At 55.0% G+C, this 18,437-nt stretch overlaps 1 protein-coding gene across 5 annotated transcripts; it reads right to left on the bottom strand.

Annotated features, from left to right (window-relative positions):
* Positions 1-1,173: 1,173 nt before the first annotated feature.
* ANKRD24 (ankyrin repeat domain 24) lies at positions 1,174-18,103 on the bottom strand. 5 transcript variants are annotated; one of them, XM_070413886.1, is made up of 21 exons: positions 18,048-18,103; positions 17,084-17,170; positions 16,840-16,970; positions 16,670-16,758; positions 15,634-15,698; positions 15,052-15,109; positions 13,512-13,582; positions 13,214-13,320; positions 12,893-13,080; positions 12,376-12,404; positions 11,742-11,822; positions 11,495-11,602; positions 9,767-9,811; positions 9,581-9,679; positions 8,653-8,725; positions 8,314-8,432; positions 6,626-8,143; positions 4,344-4,511; positions 2,090-2,215; positions 1,761-1,826; positions 1,174-1,680 (listed from the first exon to the last, which is right to left on the bottom strand). In XM_070413886.1, the coding sequence occupies exons 1-21, from the start codon at positions 18,084-18,086 to the stop codon at positions 1,624-1,626; spliced, it is 3,324 nt and encodes a 1,107-aa protein (XP_070269987.1). In that variant the 5' UTR covers positions 18,087-18,103; the 3' UTR covers positions 1,174-1,623. The 5 variants fall into 5 exon arrangements, with proteins under 5 accessions (XP_070269987.1, XP_070269985.1, XP_070269986.1 ...); XM_070413884.1 differs by having other exon boundaries at positions 1,174-1,657; XM_070413885.1 differs by having other exon boundaries at positions 1,174-1,657; positions 4,344-4,505.
* Between the last annotated feature and the right edge of the window lie 334 nt (positions 18,104-18,437).

Raw genomic sequence — 18,437 nt, 5'->3', positions numbered from 1 at the left:
GGAGACTCAGAGGAGAGGAGGGAGAGAGAGGGGTGGGAGACTCAGAGGAGAGGAGAGAGGAGAGGGGGTGGGAGACTCAGAGGAGAGGAGAGAGGAGAGGGGGTGGGAGACTCAGAGGAGAGGAGAGAGGAGAGGGGGTGGGAGACTCAGAGGAGAGGAGAGAGGAGAGGGGGTGGGAGACTCAGAGGAGAGGAGAGGAGAGGAGAGAGGGGGTGGGAGACTCAGAGGAGAGGAGGGAGGGAGGGAGGGGGTGAGAGACTCAGAGGAGAGGAGAGAGGAGAGGGGGTGGGAGACTCAGAGGAGAGGAGGGAGGGAGGGGGTGGGAGACTCAGAGGAGAGGAGAGATGGAGATAGACACACACAGATAAGAGAGGAGACAGAGCGATAGAGACAGGGAGAGAGACAGGAGCTAGACATAGACGAGAGGGACAGAGATTGAGACAGGGAGAGATGAGATAGAGAAATAGAGACAGAAAAAGAGAAAGTCAGGAAATGGAGAGATAGAGACACAAAAGTCTAGGAAAAAAGACGGGGACACGGGAGACCCGGGCAGCTACACAGCAGATGCCCATTCACGCGGAGACCACCGCGACGGGGTCCCCGCTTACCGGCCAGAGAGAGACAGAGCAGACCTGGGGGCAGCCCCTCCACGGACATCCTCCCAGCCACGGGGATGCCCGGCGGCTGAAGCCCCACTGGACACCCTGCCTGCCCTGGAGGAGCGAGGAAACCCCCGGGGCCGGCTGGACACGGGGGTTCACGGTCTTAGTCACCTCCTCCCGGCTGGAAAGGGCTGAGAAGCACCAGGGGATTTCAGGGAAGTTGCCAGGGCAGGGGGTTGGGGTGGGCTCTCCCTCCCAGGGGCTGGGCCCAGGGTCAGGAGAGTGAGGTCAGCGCAGGCGTGGCTCCCGTCTTCCCTTAACTCTGGGGGATTCTGTTCAGGGTGAACTTTCTGGCATCCATTTTGACTTTTTAAAACATTGCATGAGCCCTAACCGGTTTGGCTCAGTGGATAGAGTGTCGGCCTGGGAACTGAGGGGTCACAGGTTCGATTCCGGCCAAGGGCATGTACCTTGGTTGCAGGCACATCCCTAGTAGGGGGTGTGCAGGAGGCAGCTGATCGATGTTTCTCTCCCATCGATGTTTCTAACTCTCCATCCCCTCTCCCTTCCTCTCTGTAAAAAATCAATAAAATATATTTAAAAAAATAAAACGTTGCACGAACACAGTGTTCATCATGGGGCTGAGACTTGGGTGCGGGAGGGGGTGCCTCACTCTCCTCACCCTGATCCGGGCCACCCCCTCCCCTCCTCGAGGTGGGAGCCCAGCAATCAGGCCACACGTGTCCTCTGCTCAGTGAGCTTTATTCCTGGGCTGGTGTCTGGCAACAGGACGTGAGCCAGGGAACTCAGATTCCCTGATTTGGGGGGCAGGGGGGGGCCCATGGCCCGGGCCTGAGAAATGGACACCCAGGGGCTGTCGGGCCGGGTCCAGGCTGATCCCCACGTCCGGAAGGCCAGTGCATGGGCCCCAGCTCGCCCTGTGCAGGTCCCAGCAAGCAGGGCCCGTGTGCGGAGGCTCAGCGCCCCTGAGCCTGGAGCCTCTGCATCTGCAGGATCTGGCTCAGAATCCGCTGCACATCTTCATCCATCTGGCCCTGCGGGGGGACAGAGGGGGAGCCTGGGCGCCCTGCCACGGTACAGACGGGGCAACGGGGGCCAGAGAGCAGCCGGGGGATGGCCAGAGCCAGGCTGACTCACCTGGATGGCGTGTAGGAGGTGGCTCCGATACAAGGCCACCACTGCGCTGTGCTCCCTGGCAGCTTCCTGTGGATGTGGGGGGTGGGCGCTCAGCAAAGCAAGACACCCCAAGGTGCCAAAGTGCCCCCTGCGGACCCTGAGCCCCTATGTCGATGGCATGGACCAGTGAGACGGTGCCAGTTGACAAAATACTGCAATGTTTCCCTCCCGTGCCTGGCACGTGCCCCCAGCCCTCTCCTGGGGTCCTCCCATGCCTGGCACGTGTGCCCCAGGTGCCTGCGTGCCCCCAGCCCTCTCCAGGGTCTCTGTGGGCCCGGTGCGGCTCTCACCTCCAGCTGCCCCTGCAGGGCCTCCACCTGGCCGCGGAGAGCCTCCACCTCGGAGCTGCCCGGGACTGCTGGCTGGTCCTTCAGCGCCTCCTTAAGACTGAAGACCTCCTTGGAGAGCTCTGTGATCTGGGGGGGGGATTGCGGGGGAGGGGTCACCCTGGTGACCCCGAGCTCAGGGCTGGGGCAGCAGGGGTGAGAGAGGTGGGACAGAGGCTTGCGAGGGAAGGTCACATCCGACCTAGACCCTGTCTAGAGGCTAGCAAACTGGCCCTCAGGCTAAGAATGGTTGTCATCGTTTTAAATGGCTGGATTAAAAGTCAAAAAGAGAACGCTATTTTCTGACACGTGAAAATTAGGTAAAACTCACACTTCCGTGTTCACACATAAAATTGAATTGGTGCATGGCCACGCCCATTCGTATTCATGTCACCTATGGCTTCTCCTGCAATGTCAGACCTGGGCCCAAAACGCTAAAAGTTTGCGGATCCTGCCACACCCCCTCCTGGAGTCTGGACAGGGAAGGCTGGTGGAACAGGGCGGGAAGCCGGTGCGGCTGTCAGACAGCTGGGGTTGGGTCCCTCTCCATCCCTTTCTCTAAGGAGATCTTGGGAAGAGGACTCAACCCCTCTGAGCCCAGTTTCCTCATCTGTAAGGAGAATCATGGTTCCCACCAGTTCACTGATTCCAAACAGTGACTAAGTTTAACCATTTGTACGCCGTAAGCGTCTTTAAATGCATGCGGTGGACCTTTTTTCATTAAATTCAAAATATCATGGCAGTTAACTGGCTAAACTGCTTGGCAAAGAGCAGGCACTCAATAATGCTAAACGTCATCATTATTCCTACGGATAAAGGTTCTCATCAGAGGCCATGCTGCCCCCAGAGGACACCTATGGCTTCTCCTGCAATGAGAATGTCTGGGGTGCTCCTGGCATCAAGTGGGTGGGGCCAGGGATGCTGCTCAACAACCCATAGTGCCCAAGACAGCCCCCCACACAGAGTGACCTGCCCCTTAATGCCACCAGTGCTGAGAAAGAGAACCTCTGATACAAATAAAGCACAATCCCTATTACAGCTTTATCTTCATTTTACAGATGTGAAAACTAGGCTCAGAGAGGTCAAGGGACTTATCCAAGGTCACACAGCGAGTCCTATCTGGGTGACTCTTTGCTCTAAAGCCCTTGGAGCTCTGAGGGTCACATTCACTATCCAGTGACATGCTGTGTAACTTTGAGCCATTCACTTTGTCTCGCAGCGCCTCAGTTTACTCATCTGGAAGATGAAGATAAAAATGCTTTCTGGCTCTTAGGGTTGTAAGATGTGTGAAAAACAGCTGAGTAATAACCAGAGGCCTCCGATATCATTATTCTTACTATTTAAGAAAAGAACTTGGGGCCCTAACCGGTTTGGCTCAGTGGATAGAGCATTGGCCTGTGGACTCAAGGGTCCCGGGTTCGATTCCAGTCAAGGGCATGTACCTTGGTTGCGGGCACATCCCCAGTAGGAGGTGTGCAGGAGGCAGCTGATCAATGTTTCTCGCTCATGGATGCTTCTAGCTCTCTATCCCTCTCCCTTCCTCTCTGTAAAAAATCAATAAAATATATATTTTTTAAAAAAGAAAAGAACTTGGGAGCTTGGGTTTGAGCCCTGGAAGAGTCACTGCACAGCTGTGTGACTATGGGCAAGTGGCTTCATCTCTCTGTGCCTCAGTTTCCTCAAATGGGACAATAAAAACAGTGATCTTATTGGAACTTAATGCGAGGATTAAATGCATTGATCCATATTGAATGCACAGCACAGGGCCTGACATGCAATAAGCAGCCAATAAATGTTACTGTGGCCCTAGCCGGTTTGGTTCAGTGGATAGAGCGTCGGCCTGCGGACTCAAGGGTCCCAGGTTTGATTCTGGTCAGGGGCATGTACCTTGGCTGCGGGCACGTCCCCAGTTGGGGGGGTGTGCGGGGGGCAGCTGATCGATGTTTCTCTCTCATCGATGTTTCTGGCTCTCTGTCCCTCTCCCTGCCTCTCTGTAAAAAGTCAATAAAATATATATTTTTAAAAAAATGTTACTGTGTAAGTAATTAGTAATCGGATCAGTAGCCTGTGTGTCCGAGTTGTCCCCTTCCTTCTCTGTCTGTCTCCTCTCTGGAAAATGGGCTCGTTTTCCAGAACCCTTTCAGGGGGACATTCTTAGATTCCCCCCAATCTCTACTGAGTGGGGACCTCCAACGAAGCACAGGAAAAGGAGACCCACCTTCTTGTCCTTCTCTCTGGCCCTGTCCAGGGCCTCCTGGGCGCGGCTCTGGGCCTGGCGGGCCTTCTCCGCCTCCGTGCGCAGCCCGCGCAGCTGCTGCTCTGCCGTGGCCAGCTGGGCCTCAGCTGCGTGCCGTTCGCTCTTCATGAATAGGGCCTCGCGCTGCACCTGTGGCCCAAGCCCACGTGTGACCCTGAGGACACTTGGACCCCAAAGATGCCTGAACCCCAGACTTCCTCTGACCCTCTATTTTGTCCTGAGGATCTTCAAGCCCATTTTGACCTTGAGGAGTTTGATTCAAGCAAGTCCCAACTCCACAGGGCATGATAAACATTCTGACCCTGCCAAAGACCTCTGGTCTGCTAGCTGTGTGGCCTTAGACAAGGGACTTAACCTCTCTGTGCCTCAGATTCCTCATATGTGAAATGAAAATAATAACAGCTCCCCACTTCATAGGGTGGTTGTGAGGATAAAATGAGCAAGTGCATGGAATACAATTAGAACAGTGTCTGGCACACATAAGTGCTATATTCGAGTTGGTGGTATTATTATTACCACTAATGTTCTTTTCTCTGCTAGTGGTTGAAGGTTTGTAGATTTCTTACAAAATGAAAGAAAACTAGAAGAATTTGGATGAAAAGTAAACAGATGTTCAAAAGTTGATGACTGCATTTTCACAAAAATATCAAGATCAGAGCAATGTGAGATTTGCAAAAATCGATCCTAGAGGGAACACTGACCTTTATAGAAATAACAGCTCCAGGGAAAAGTGGATAATAACTAGATGTTTCAATTAGTATAGATTGGCACACATTAACTATTTAAATAAATCCTAAACCGATTGATAAATCAAATCAGGCTTGTATAGTTTACCCAAAAAAGAAGTGATCACAAGGAAGGTAAAATTGCAAAGACATCATGAAGATGGTTATACTTAGGTTGGACTGTGACCAAGAGTTTAACTGGTTTAAAAGAGGGATTTCTTCTGGCTGATGCTTGAGCATCGTCCCATGAACCAAGAGATCACTGGTTCAATTCCTGATCAGGGCACATGCCCGGGTTGCAGACTCAATCCCCAGGAGGGGCCATGCAGGGGGAAGCTGATCAATGATGTTTTTCTCTCATCAATGTTTCTATCTCTCTATCCCTCTCCCTTCCTCTCTCTGAAAAGCAATAAAGGGGTAAAATAAATTTTTAAAAAGGGTGTTTGCCCTGGCTGGTTTGGCTCAGTGGATAGAGCATCGGCTTGTGGATGAAGGGCCCCAGGTTCAATTCCAGTCAAGGGCACATGTCCAGGTTGCAGGCTTGATCCCCAGTAGGGGGCATGCAAGAGGCAGCCAATCAATGGTTCTCATCATTGATGTTTCTATCTATCTCTCCCTCTCCCTTCCTCACTGAAATCAATAAAAAATATATTTTTTTAAAAAGAGGTTGTTCTTGGAGAAAGAATAATTCTGGCTGTCATCTATAGATTGCTTGTACCATCACTGTCCTAAGTAGCTAATATAAATTAAACCACTTAATTTCCATGTGAGGACTAGGAATTATTATCTCCATTATACGGGCAAGTTAACAGAAGCTCAGCCAAAACCGGTTTGGCTCAGTGGATAGAGCGTCAGCCTGCGGACTGAAAGGTCCCAGGTTCGATTCCGGTCAAGGGCATGTACCTGGGTTGCGGGCACATCCCCAGTAGGAGATGTGCAGGAGGCAGCTGATCGATGTTTCTCTCTCATCGATGTTTCTAACTCTCTATCTCTCTCCCTTCCTCTCTGTAAAAAATCAATAAAATATATTAAAAAAAAAAAAAGTTAACAGAAGCTCAGAGAGGAAAATGCTTTCCTGACAAGTAATGAACGTAGCTTCTTATTTACATATTTGTTAAAACAGTTCCCAGTTTTGTTTAATTTAAGAAAAAAGATGGAGTCCACCATCAGGGACAAAATGAATAACAAACAAACAAAAAACTCAGCATAAAAATCTACTGGATTAAAAATCCCTGTGCATGAATTCCTCCTCCAGAAGGGGTTAAAGCATCAAATTGACCATAAGATAAAATGACAATCTCAAAAGAGCCAGTTGGGGAAAAAAAAACATAGGGTCATTTTGACCAGCAGAGAAAATGGACGTTTGGTAAAAACATCAGGGTAAAACCCCCAACCTAGAAACACTGGCAGGGGCTAGTGTCTATAGGATTGAAATCTATGGGGTTGAAACATCCTTTGGCTGCAAGGTCACAACAGATGGCTGCTAGGTGTGCCTGGTAGGGGCTCGGCCATGCTCACCTGGAAGACCTCAGCACTGGTCTTTTCGTGGCGGCGTCCTAGTTCCTCCAGCTGCCCCTGCAGCCGGGCCACGTCGGCCTGAAGTGCACCCACTACGCGCTCGTGCTCCAAGCGGGACACACTGCCCACTCGCTCCCGCTCTAGCTCTGCCCGCAGCCGGGCAGCCTCCTTGCCCGTGGCCACCACCTCCTGCTCCAGGCTGGCCGCCCGGCCCCGCAGCTCAAGGGCCTCCTCCTGCAGCCGGTGATGCTCCGAGGCTGGCACTGCTGACTGGCGGAGCACCTCTGAGGCCTCGCGCAGCTCTGCCAGGCCCCGCCGAGCCTCCTCGCAGGCCTCGGCCAGCTCAGCAGCCCGGGCCTCTGCTGCTTCCCGCGCTTGGCTCAGCTCAGCGGCAGCTGCCCGCTGTTGTTCCTCAGTGGCCGTGGAAGTGGCCAGCTGCTCCCGTAGCACCTCCAGCTCCCGGATTTGCTCCAGCCTCACCTCCTCCCGCTGGGCCAGCTCTGCCCGCAGGCCCCGAGCCTCCTCCTCGGCCAGCAGCCTGGCCGCTCGGGCCTCGTCCAGCCAGGCCAAGGTGGCCTCCAGCTCCCGGAGGCGAGAGTCCCGGTCTCGGAGGTCCTCCCGGGCCTGCTCCAGGGCTGCCCGCAGTTGGACCATGTCACCACTGCCACCACCAACAGCCTCACCCCCCCGCTCCGGCAGCCGGTCAGCCTCAGCCTCCGTGGCCTCCCACTTGCCACGGGCTGCCTCCAGCTCGGTGACTGCCTCCCGCTCCCGCTGCCACAGGGCCTCCTCCAAGCCACGAATCCTAGTCTCCAGTTCGGTTTGCAGCTTTTCCGAGGCCTCGGCAGCACCAGGGTGTAGGACGGGGCCAGTGGGGACACTAGGGGTGGTGGCCTCCACTCCCGTGGCCTCTACATTTGTGGTCTCTGAGCCTCTGAGCTCTCCTTCCACTTCGCTCACTCCATTGGCCTTCATTTCTGGTTCCTCTGCTTTCATATTTGTGGCCTCTGCTCCCGTGGCCTGTGCTTCCAGGTTTCCTCCTCCTCCGAGAGCGTTCGTTTCTGTGGCCTCAGCCCCTGTGGCCTTTGTTTCCAAAGCCTCGGCTCCCGTGCCCTCTGTTTCCATGGCCTGATTGTCCGTGGGTTTAGTTTCCATGACCTCGGTCCCTGTGGATGCTGCTTCCAAAGTCCTGGCTTCCGTGGTTCCAGCTTCTGCAGCCTCATCATCTGTGGTCTCAGCTCCATTCACTTTTGTTTCTGGAGTCACAATGCCATCAATCTCCATTTCCGTTGGGCCATTTTGGGTGGTCTTGGCTCCTGTGTCCTTGCGCTCCCCAGCGGCTCCCTTCTCTTCTCTGGGGGTCCCCTGTACTTCCTGCTGCTCCAGCACCCGCACAGCCTCGGCATGCTGCCTGCGCAGCTGGTCCAACTCAGCCCGGAGAGAGTCATAGAGGGCCAGAGGGACGACCTCGGCTGATCCATTTGCCTCCATTTCATCCTTCTCAAAGTTCTCCAGGATCTGGAGGTGGGAGTGGGGGTGAGAGGAAGCCAGTGGCAGCTGAAGTGGCCATGGGGGCACACGGTAGTCTTGCCACCTTCCCTGCCCATGGACTCAGCCACGTGCCCATCCCAACCCCCTCAGATCTGTCCCCGGCCCACAGACACTCTACCAGGCCTTGGTTTCCCCACCTGGACCTTCTCCATCAGCTCCTGGTTCTGTCTGGTGAGGGTGGCCACCTGTTCCTGCAGCGAGGCCAAGAGCTCCTGGGCTGACGGGCTGAGCTGCTTGGAGAGCAATGTCTCGGCCCCTGGCAGCGTCACAGAGTCAGACCCGGGGGTCCCAACCGCAGGGGATGGAAGCTGGGGTGCTTTGGGGCCCCCGGGGCATGTGAAATAAATAACAACTGAGGGCCAACCTTCCTTTCAGCTTCAATCTCTCTCCATGCCTGTGGGCAGAAGCTCTGTCTCCTGGGACCCCAGGGACCAGGTGGGTGGGGTGCATGGGGGAAGGACAAGGCAGGGGCTCACCTGGAAAGTCGGGCAGCTCACCCTCCTCATCCTGCAGGGTGGCCACGTCATAGCTGGTGTTCTCCCGCTCATTCTGAAAGGGAGCCCAATGTCTGTCTTGGGGCCCTGCTCTCCCACCCCAAGGAACCCCCAGGAATCTGGAGTGGACAGAAATGTTCACGGGTTTATTTGACCCCACAAACATCAAACTGGCTGTGTTTCGCCCACAAGTACTATATAGAGTGCCTACTGTGTGCCCGGGATTATGCTGGCCTCCCAGGAAAATTAACAAATGGCCCAATCACTGCCCAAGTGTGTGACCACAACCCCAATGACGGGTTGTATGTGCAGCCTGGACACCTGGGACTGGGAGGGGGACAGTGGGTCCATCCTGGCGAGGGCGTGAGGTTGTGGGTCTGCAGTGAGCACGTGTGTGCGCATGTGTGTGTGTGCCCTGTGCGCAGTGGCCCTTGCCTCTCCTGTGTGAACTCCTGTGACGGTGTGATTCTGCACTTGTGTTTTAGTCTGTTGTGTGTGTGTGGTTGCATTCTGAATGTGTATATGAATGTTTGTGTAATTATGTATTTTGAGAAATGTGTGTTTATACGTATCTGGGGGTGTGTCATCTGTGTATGTGATTAAATGAGAAGTGTTTGCTGTATGCACATATTTGTAATGTGTGTGTGTGTGACTGTGCTTTCATGAATTTGTTTGTTGTCTGTTTGCCTGTTATATCACATGTATATGAGCGTGGCTGTCCATCTCCTGTGTATGTGAGTGTGTGTGATTGTGTGTTTTGGGAAGTGTCTTTTATGTGTGTGTTAGCTGTATGTGATTGTGTTTGTATGTTTGTTGTGTGTGTGTTTGCATGTGTGCGAGACTGTATATTAGTGTGGTTGACATGCAACTGATTAAGAGGGGCCCCGCCCACACTCTCCACCCCGCCTACCTCCAGCAGGGACAGCCGGCTCTGCAAGCTCTCCACCTCCCGTCCCAGGCTCTCCTTCTCCTCCTGCTTCTCTGCCAGCAGCTGCTGTAGCTCTTGCACCTGGAGGGAGGTGGTGGAGGCTCAGCCGGTCTCCAGGAAGAAACACTGGGCAGCTGGGTGGCTGGCTCTCCCCGAACTTCCACCTACCTGTCTCTCCAGGCTGTGCAGGGAGCTGGCCTCCGCCTCTGGCAGCTTATGAAAGAAGTGGGGACAGGACTTGGATCTGGGCTGGGGGCATCCCTGGCCCACCTCCTGCTAGTAGCCCTCTGTCCCAACCACAGACATCTGCTGTGCATCTACTGCACACCCAGCACTGCTCTACCCGCCCGCTCACTCGTTACTAAGTACTTACTGAGTGCCTTCTTTGTGCCAGACCCCATTTTTGGCCACTAATTCATTCATTCATTCACTCATTCACTCACTCATTCAATATCTGTCCATCCTATAAATACTTGTCAAGCATCTACTGTGAGCCAGGCACCATTAACTATGCCTTCCTTCCTTAGCTTACCATCGAATGGGTAAACATGAATAAAATACATAAATGTCCAATAACAGTAAGTGCTTTCCATAAAAATAAAGGGTCCTGGCTGGTGTGGCTCAGGTTGTTGGGTATTGTCCCGTGCACCAAAAGGTTTCTGGCTCGATTCCAGAACAGAGCACATGCCCGCGTTTCGGGCTCCTTCCCCAGCAGGAGGGCGTGCAGGAGGCAGCTGATTGATCTTTTTCTCTCCCCCTCCCTTCCGCTCTAAAAAAATATTTTTTTTAAGTAAAGGGAACTGAGAAGCAACAGAAGAGTGTTACAATCCTATATAATAGAGAGCTAATATGCAAATGGTCATCATGCCCTCATGCCCTCACACCATCACGCCTAACTGCTCAGACACTCAACACTGGGGAGAGAGGAATGGGGACCAGCCAGGCTGTGGCCCGGGAGAGGGACAAGCTGCACATCCCGCAGTCCCAGGCCTCAGTGGCTGCACCTGTGCCTACAGCCTGGGAGAGGACAAGCTGCACACCCCATGGTCCCCGTGGTCCCAGGCGCCAGCACCTGCACCTGTGGCCTGGGAGAGGGACAAGACGCCCGCCCCGCGGTCCTGGGCGCCTGTGGCTGCGGCACGGGCAAAGCTGCCCGCCCATGGTCCCCAGCGGCTGTGGCTGGCCTGGGTGAAGCCGACCCAGGTCCTGGGTGCCTGCAGCTGGCCAGAGGGAGGGAATCCTGGGTCCCAGGTGCCTGCGACCGGCCAGAGGAGGGAATCCTGGGTCCCGGGTATGGGGTGAGGCAGAGGCGGTTAGGGGCAATCAGGTCAGCAGGGGAGCAGTTAGGGGTGATCAGGCCGGTAGGGGAGCAGTTAAGGGCAATCAGGTAGACAGGCAGACGGGTTAGGAGTGATCAGGCAGGCAGGCAGGCAAGCGGTTAGGAGCCAGCGGTCCCAGATTGCAAGAGCCAGTCGGACATCCCCCGAGGGGTCCCGCATTGGAGAGGGTGCAGGCCCCGGGCTGAGGGACACCCCCCCCCCCCCCGCATGAATTTCATGCACCAGGCCTCTAGTTTTAAATAAGGTGGGCAGGGAAAGGATCTTTGACAAAGGATCTTTGAGCAAAAACCTAAAAGAGGTAAAGGAGGGAGGCTGGAGAGATCTGAGAGGAGTGTTGTAAGCAAAGGGCACAGCACATGCAAAGGCCCTGAGGCAGGATTGTGCCTGGTGAGTTGGAGGAGCAGTGAGGAGGCCCAGGAGGCTAGAGCAGCGTGATCAGGGGAAGAGGGGGAGGAGATAAGGGTGGGGAGGTAGGAGCATTCTTCCCCTCAGAATTGCACCCCACCCCAGGCTCAGCCCCAGGCCTGTGTTCCTGCTTGTTCCTACTGCTCCTTACCTCCTGCTTCCTCCGTTCCTTGTGCTGCTCCAAGCCCCGGATCTTCTGAAGCAGGCGGCCCTTCTCCTGTCGCAGCCGCACAATCTCCTCATAGGCATCTCGATCATCCTGTTCCCCCGAACCCAGGACCCCTCACTTTTACTTGAGGCTCAAGGGCTGTCCCGTCCCATACTTGGGCAGGAGCTTCCTCCCCCCACTCCCACCCCTGAGGGCCCCCCTTCTTCTCCACGGCCAGGGCATCTCTCACCGGCATCGGGGTGCTGGTGGGAGGCTGAGGTGCCTTCCGCTTCTTGGGAGCCCCCCGCTTCTCATGACTGGACACAGAGTTCTGGTGGGAGAGAGGGGGTGCACATGGGAGACCTGCTAGCCTCCCACCAGATAAGTCAGCCCACTGAACTCTGCCCTCACATCCCGTGTGACCCTGCCTGTCTGGTCCTCACTTATCCAGCATCAAAGGGGATGAGACCATGTTCCCCAAGAGTTCCAGCTCTTTCGCTTTACTTTCTGCTCCGCTCCGCGCCTCAGGACTTGGCCCACCTGGACCAACTGTCTCCAAGCGACCCTTCCCTGGAGCTGAGGTGCTGCAACCTGGGAGACAGGAAGGGCAAACCTGCTCCTTCCCTGACTGCATCAGCTCTCACCAACCTCGCTGCCCCCCACCCCCCAGCCCCAGGATCTGACCTCATCCCCACAACGTCTCAGCCAGTTCTGGGGGTCATGCTGCGGGTGATGCTGTCACTTGGTGGCAAGGGTCCTGACAGGTCCTCCTGAGTCAGAACCCCGGGGCAGGGGCCACCTCTTCCTTCTCTCCCCACAGAGCTTAGAGTGAGGGAGGCAGTGTGCACAGGGAGCGGGGCTCGGTCACTGCTTAGAGACCATACCTGAGATGATGCCTCCCCCGAGTCTTCCTCTAGGAGGGCGGGGAGAAAGAAAAGCAGGGTCAGGCTGGGTGTTCCCGGACTCCACCCCCCACCCTAGGAAGGGCATTAGTGAATCCAAGGGACTTGTGCGGAGGAGCGAGGAGCTCCTGATTGCCCAAGAACCAGAACTTTTAAGTTGGAACCAACCACGTTGGCAGAACGCTGAGGGGCCTTGAAACTCTCAAAAAGAGAGAACAGTGGCATCTCCGCGATGGAGCAAGTGGGACACCAATTCTTAGAAAAGGCAAAGACCCAAGAATAAAGATGACCCAGGAAAGCAGGGTGGACCCCTAGACTATTCTAAAAGCTCTGGTGCTCCTTGAAACTGTCCTGATTAGGGTCAGGGAAGCCAAGAAACCTCCTATAATGCAGCACACAAGGATACCTTGAAACTATCCACAGAAGGAAGGGAGAGGGGTAGCAAGAAACTGCCTAGAAGGGGGGTGCCCGAAATTGCTTAGAGGCGGGGCTTGCATACCGCTGGGTGGAGAGGGGCGCTGGGCCGCCTCCTGCAGGAGGTGCAGGATAAGTTTGTCCCCTGCCAGGGTGCCATAGTGAGCAGCGTCCTGGCCCAGTGCGTCGGTGATGCCTGGCTGGGCCCCTCCCTGCAGCAGCACCTCCACTGTCTCAGGGTTAGCCCCCTCACAGGCCAGCATGAGGGCTGTCCTACCAGGAAAAGGGGCTACTGAGAGGGTAAGGACATCCTCAAACCCTCCCCGCCTTCAACGCCAGCCTGGGTTAAAGGAGCATGCCAACAAGATCCCCCCCAAACAGACACCTTAAGAGGAGAGAGGCTCACCTGCCCTGCAGGTCCTGGTCGTTCACGGCAGCCCCCTGCTGCAGGAGGAGGCGGCACAGATCGGTGTGACACATCTGAGCTGCTATGATGAGGGGCGTTGTACCCAACTGGTGGGAGGTGGGGGAGGAATGAGTCAGAGGCTGACCCTGGGAGGTGGGGAAGCCCCTGTGTAACTGCCCCTGAGCTTCACCTGAAACGTTCCCGCACTTTTCGAAGGCTGCCTGCCTGCGAAGCTACCACTTGGTGGCAGCATGTGTCAAGCACAGTATCTTTCCCCCGAAAGACCCCAGAGGCTCACCCGATCCCGGGGATTCAGATGTGCCTTGAAGGAGCAGAGCATTTCTGAGCAGGAGACGCAGCCGCCAGCCGCTGGAGAGAGAGAAGAGGACGGGGGGGTAGTTAGGGCAAAGCTTAGACATCTCCCGGGAGCCTTTTGTGTGGGTGTGATTATCTTTATTTCATGAGAAATTCCCACCTCTCCTGAAAGGTCAATAACAATGGTATGAATCCATTTTACAGTTGAGGAAACTGAGGCCCAACCAGGTCCATGGTCACCCATGGGGGTCGGAGGCAGAGCCATGATTAGGACCCAGGTCTGCTAGCACCCAGTCCCAAGCTCTTTCTGCCTCCCATTGTGGTTCTCCCTGAAGGTAGAACTTGGGGCTGATTTTCATGTCTTTGTCCTCTTCGATTCACCTAGCATTTATTGTGCACCTACTATGTCCCAAACCCTCTGTACAGGGAGTGTTACTGTTTACCAGAGGGATCAGATCTCAGCTGAGGTGTGGCAGGCTTCTTGAGGTTTAATCTGAGTTGTTTTTTGTTTTGTTTTGTTTTTAATTTTAAAAATATATCTTTATTGATTTCAGAGAAGAAGGGAGAGGGAGAGATAGAAACATCAATGATGAGAGAGAATCACTGACTGGCTGCCTCCTGCACGCCCCGCGCCCCCCCTCCCCCCACACACACACTCCCACTGGGGATCGAACCTGCAACCCAGTCATGTGTCCTTGACCGGAATTGAACCCAGAACCCTTCAGTCCTCAGGCCGACACTCTATCCACTGAGTCACGCCAGCGAGGGCCTGAGTTGTGAGTTTTAAAGGTGAAAGGGGGAAGGCAGAGGATACCGCACAGGCAAGGTCTTGAAGTGGAAGCTGGGTAAGGCCGACGTGGAAGAAGATATGGATGACTGGAGCCTCAAAAAGGGAAGGGAGGGAGGGCTTTCTGCTGGGAGGTGTCTCTGGACAAATCAACAAACTGTGATACCTGCTGTGTGCCCAAGGGAGTAAGGATTTTGTTTGCGGCTATAATCCTAATGCTTAGGACAGAACCTGGTGCACAGCAGGTTCCCTAGATATATTTACTGAATGAAAAAAACCAACGAGCTTCCATAGTGTGACCAAAGGCATGGCCACCACTAGGTGGCAGCATACTCCAACTACAGGGACTTGGAAAGTAAACTCTAAAGCAAACCCAAATTTATTCTGTGACGGACATTTTGGATTTGATGAGTTAAAAGGCTGCCTGGGCCTTCGGCCTTCCTGAGATCCCCTAAGCGTTCCTCCAAGGAAATTACACTCTGGTCATCCCCCGTCAGGACTGGCATGCAGTAGGCTGTGCTTTGGGGTCGGATGGCCTAGGTCCTCCCAACTGTTTGCGGGTGAACCGCAATCACCTTGTCTGTCCAATGGGATCATCATGGCTCAAAGAGTTGCTAAGACCCAGTGCTGACACACAGTAGGTGCTCAGGAAGGAAGAAAGAGAAGGCAAGCATCTCTCCAGGGCACCGGGTAGAATAACCCCCACGCCTAGCAGGACAAGCTGGGCTGCACCCACCTGCATGATGCAAGGCCGTCCACCCACTGCTGTCCACAATGTCCACCACGCAGGATGCCTGGGGAGGGGGAACAGGTCATTTGAGGAGCCAATCCTCGTTGTTTCTGGTTTCTATAGGAACTGCCCCTCCTTGGCTCTGCTATTTCACTGTCCTTGCTTCACCCCCTCCTCCCCTCCAGTTACCTGCTCGGTGGAGCCTGTCTTCTCATGGGCCTCTGAGTGACTCTTTGTTATTATAAAAGTTTGTGAGAAAAAGGGAATAGCTAGGATCTCAGATGCAGCTGGGGGTTTGGGGAGTGGATGGGAGCTCTAAGAGTACTGGTGGCCAAGCAAGTGCCTAAGGTTTGGGAGAAACTGGGGCTCAGGAAATATCTGATATTGGGAATGTATCTTGTAGGAAGTATCTGGACACTCAGGGAGTATCCAGTTATCGAAGGAGTAGCTCAGGAGTAAAAGAGGCCAAGGAATATCTAGGATTCAGGGAATATACGGGGGTTCAGGGAATTGCTGTAACTCGGGAATAATCAGGGCATGGGAGTATCTGGGAGTTCAGGGAGTATCTGAGATAAGAAAGGAAATGACCTGGAGCAGTTGCTTCAAACACTGTGGATGCCCATACTTGGCAGCCAGGTGGAGGGCATTGTAACCTGAAAGGAAGAGAGGATTTACGAGGGCTCCAGATACTCAAGAAGCTCTGACTGCTCCCCAAACTGTGTCAAGTATTTGTGATGACTCAGTTCCCCTGTATCTAGCAAGTCCCCAAACCCAGGTATTTCTCAAAACCATGCTACTCCCTGTGGTCAGACTCTCCAAGCCCTAACTAGTCTATGTCCCAGACAATCTCATCTTAGTTACACTCCACACCCACCCACTCCTCAAGCCCTACTGCCCCAGCTACTTCCCATATCCCCAGCCACTCTACATGCTCAGCTACAGTGAAGTACCATCTATGCCCCTCAGAATCCACAGTTGTTCTGTATGCCCCAGCTAATCCATCTACCCTTGCTATCACATGTGCCAGCTATGTCCCTGCCATGATACTCTACAAATCCGCAGTTACTCTACATATCCTGGCACAATGCCTGTTGCCGGAAGCTTCAGACATGACTATGCTCCATGCCTAGTTACTCCCTGAGCCCCAACTACTCCTTTTGGCTGTGAAGTATACCTCAGTTTTTCCCTCAGGTCCTTAGTTAAATCATAAACTCAGAATTTCCTTTTGTTCCAGCTATTCCCAGAGCTCCAGCTACCTATAAACCCCAGCTACTCCACACACTCAGATACTCCCTCCAAATTTACTTATTATTCTCGTGCCCTCAGCTACATCTCAAGCTCATATGCTCCTCTGTCCCAGCTACTTCCTCTGATTCAACCACTACCTGAGTCCCAGCTACTCCTCATCTACAAGTTAACTCACCTTGCTTGATGATAGCCATGGTCCCTGTCCTTGGGCACCGGTAGACTGGCATGCCCCCGTGACTCCCTGTGGACACTAAAGGGAACCCCTCCCCCCTTTTCAGCAAGACACTAAGGACATGAGGCAGGGCCGGGCTGGACCCCCAAGCGGGGCACCTGGTCTGAGTTCCTCTTCCCTCCCCTGGGGCCTGGGGCGCAGTACCTGCCCCGTCTGTGCTCATGACGTTGGCGCCGTGTGCCAGCATCACCTCCAGACAGCTGGCTGCACCCCTCATAGCTGCCAGGTGGAATCTGGAGGTCAGAGGTGAGGGGTAAGCAGCAGGGTGGCCACCCCTCTGCCATCATACCCCCGCCCCGGGCATGGGCACTCACGCGGACTTGCCCTCAGGGTCCAGCTTCGTGGGCACCAGACCCTTGCGCACGATGAGGGAGGCCACCCGGGCGGCATCATTGCTCTCCACTGCCTGCAGCAGCCGCTCATCACTTTTGCCCCAGTCCTGGCTCTGTGGGGCACACCCAGAGGATGATGGGGCTGGGCAGCCACTGCCCCCTCCCCCCCTCCCCCCTCCCCCGGGCAGGGGCTCTGGGCTCTCACCACCCGCCCCTGGGCACTTGCCTGGCGTCTGACCCTGGATGCTGGCTTCGGGATGGGACAGGGACCACAGGGCGGGCAGGAGCCAAGGTCGGTGGGGCTGAGCCGCAGCTGTGGGGGGAGGTGGTCTCGGTGGGAGTCTGAGACAGGGTCCTCCAAGCCTGTGCCTCCCAGCACCTGCCCCTAGGCCCATCGCCCCAACGGTTCATCCAATACCCAGTACCAGCACCCCACCCCCATTAAGCCATCCCAGATAAGCCCCCAGCATCTTTCCCCAAGTTGCCCCCCATGCCTGGACCCCAGTCTGTCCCTTAATGAACAGCCATCTTCCCAACATCACCCTATTAAACTGATCCACACATCTTTCCAAACTACCCTCAGAAGTCTTCCCATGGGAACCCCTAAAATGTCCCTTCAAATGTCCCTCATAACCATCCTTTGCATTCATCCTTCTACCACTCCCCCTGAAATACCACAATTGTCACCCAAATGTCCTCCAAGATCTGTTCCCCAAAACCATAGCCTGAAATGCATTCCAAAATGTCTCCCCAAAGTTTTTGACGTGTTTTTCAAAACTGTCCCCCCAAATGACCCCATCATCTGTCCCAAAAATGTCCTCCACAAAATCTCTCAAATGTCCTCTGAAATTGTTCCTCAAATGCCAATCTTTTTCCAAAAATGGTCCCCCAAAATAGCATCCAAGATCTCCCCAAATGACCCCATCCGAAAATGTTCTCTGAAACTGTCCCTTCAAATGCCCTCTCAATTATCCTGTGTTCCTGTGTGTCCTCAAAGTCCCCATCTGTCTCCCCAAAAGCCTCATCCATCCCCCACCTCTGCCCCCTCCCAGCTCATCCTCCCCCGGTCTGGGCGTGGGGGGTCTAGGCCCCTGTGTGATCAGGCCCCCATGGTCAGGGGGTGGGGAGGGGCGGGCAGGGGGAAGAGTTAGGACCCCGGTCCCTGGCTCCAGGCCCCTCCCCCGGCCTACCGCAGAGGAGGTGGCGGCGCACAGACACAGCTGCTTCATGGCATCCTCGCCCTCGGCCAGAGCGGCCGGAGGGAGGGGCAGGAACAGCCAGAGCTCCGTGATCTGGCCCAGTGGTAGTGCCAAACCCAGCACCGCCCCTTCCTCCCCCCCTTACCCGCTTGCTTGCCCTTCTCCTGGTGTCCTCTCTCTCAATGTGGGGGGGAGTAAGGAGGGGGCTGGGCTGGGTGGTGGGGGAGGGGCAGGGCTGGGCGGTGGGGGAGGGGTGGGGTGGGCAGGGAGGGGTGACCGGACCTGATCGCCCTGAGATGTAGCCAAGGGGCTCGGCTCCCTCTTCCCTGCAGCTGCCCACTGTGTCTCCCAGGAACTGCCTACTGTGTGGTCTCCACCTCC

Source organism: Myotis yumanensis, unplaced genomic scaffold (assembly GCF_028538775.1).
Source record: "Myotis yumanensis isolate MYYU_CA2020_CCGP unplaced genomic scaffold, mMyoYum1.0.hap1 SCAF_5, whole genome shotgun sequence".
NCBI classification, from domain to species: domain Eukaryota; kingdom Metazoa; phylum Chordata; class Mammalia; order Chiroptera; family Vespertilionidae; genus Myotis; species Myotis yumanensis.
The sequence above is the reverse complement of the archived record's forward strand: the minus strand, read 5'-3'. Positions and strand labels throughout refer to the sequence as shown.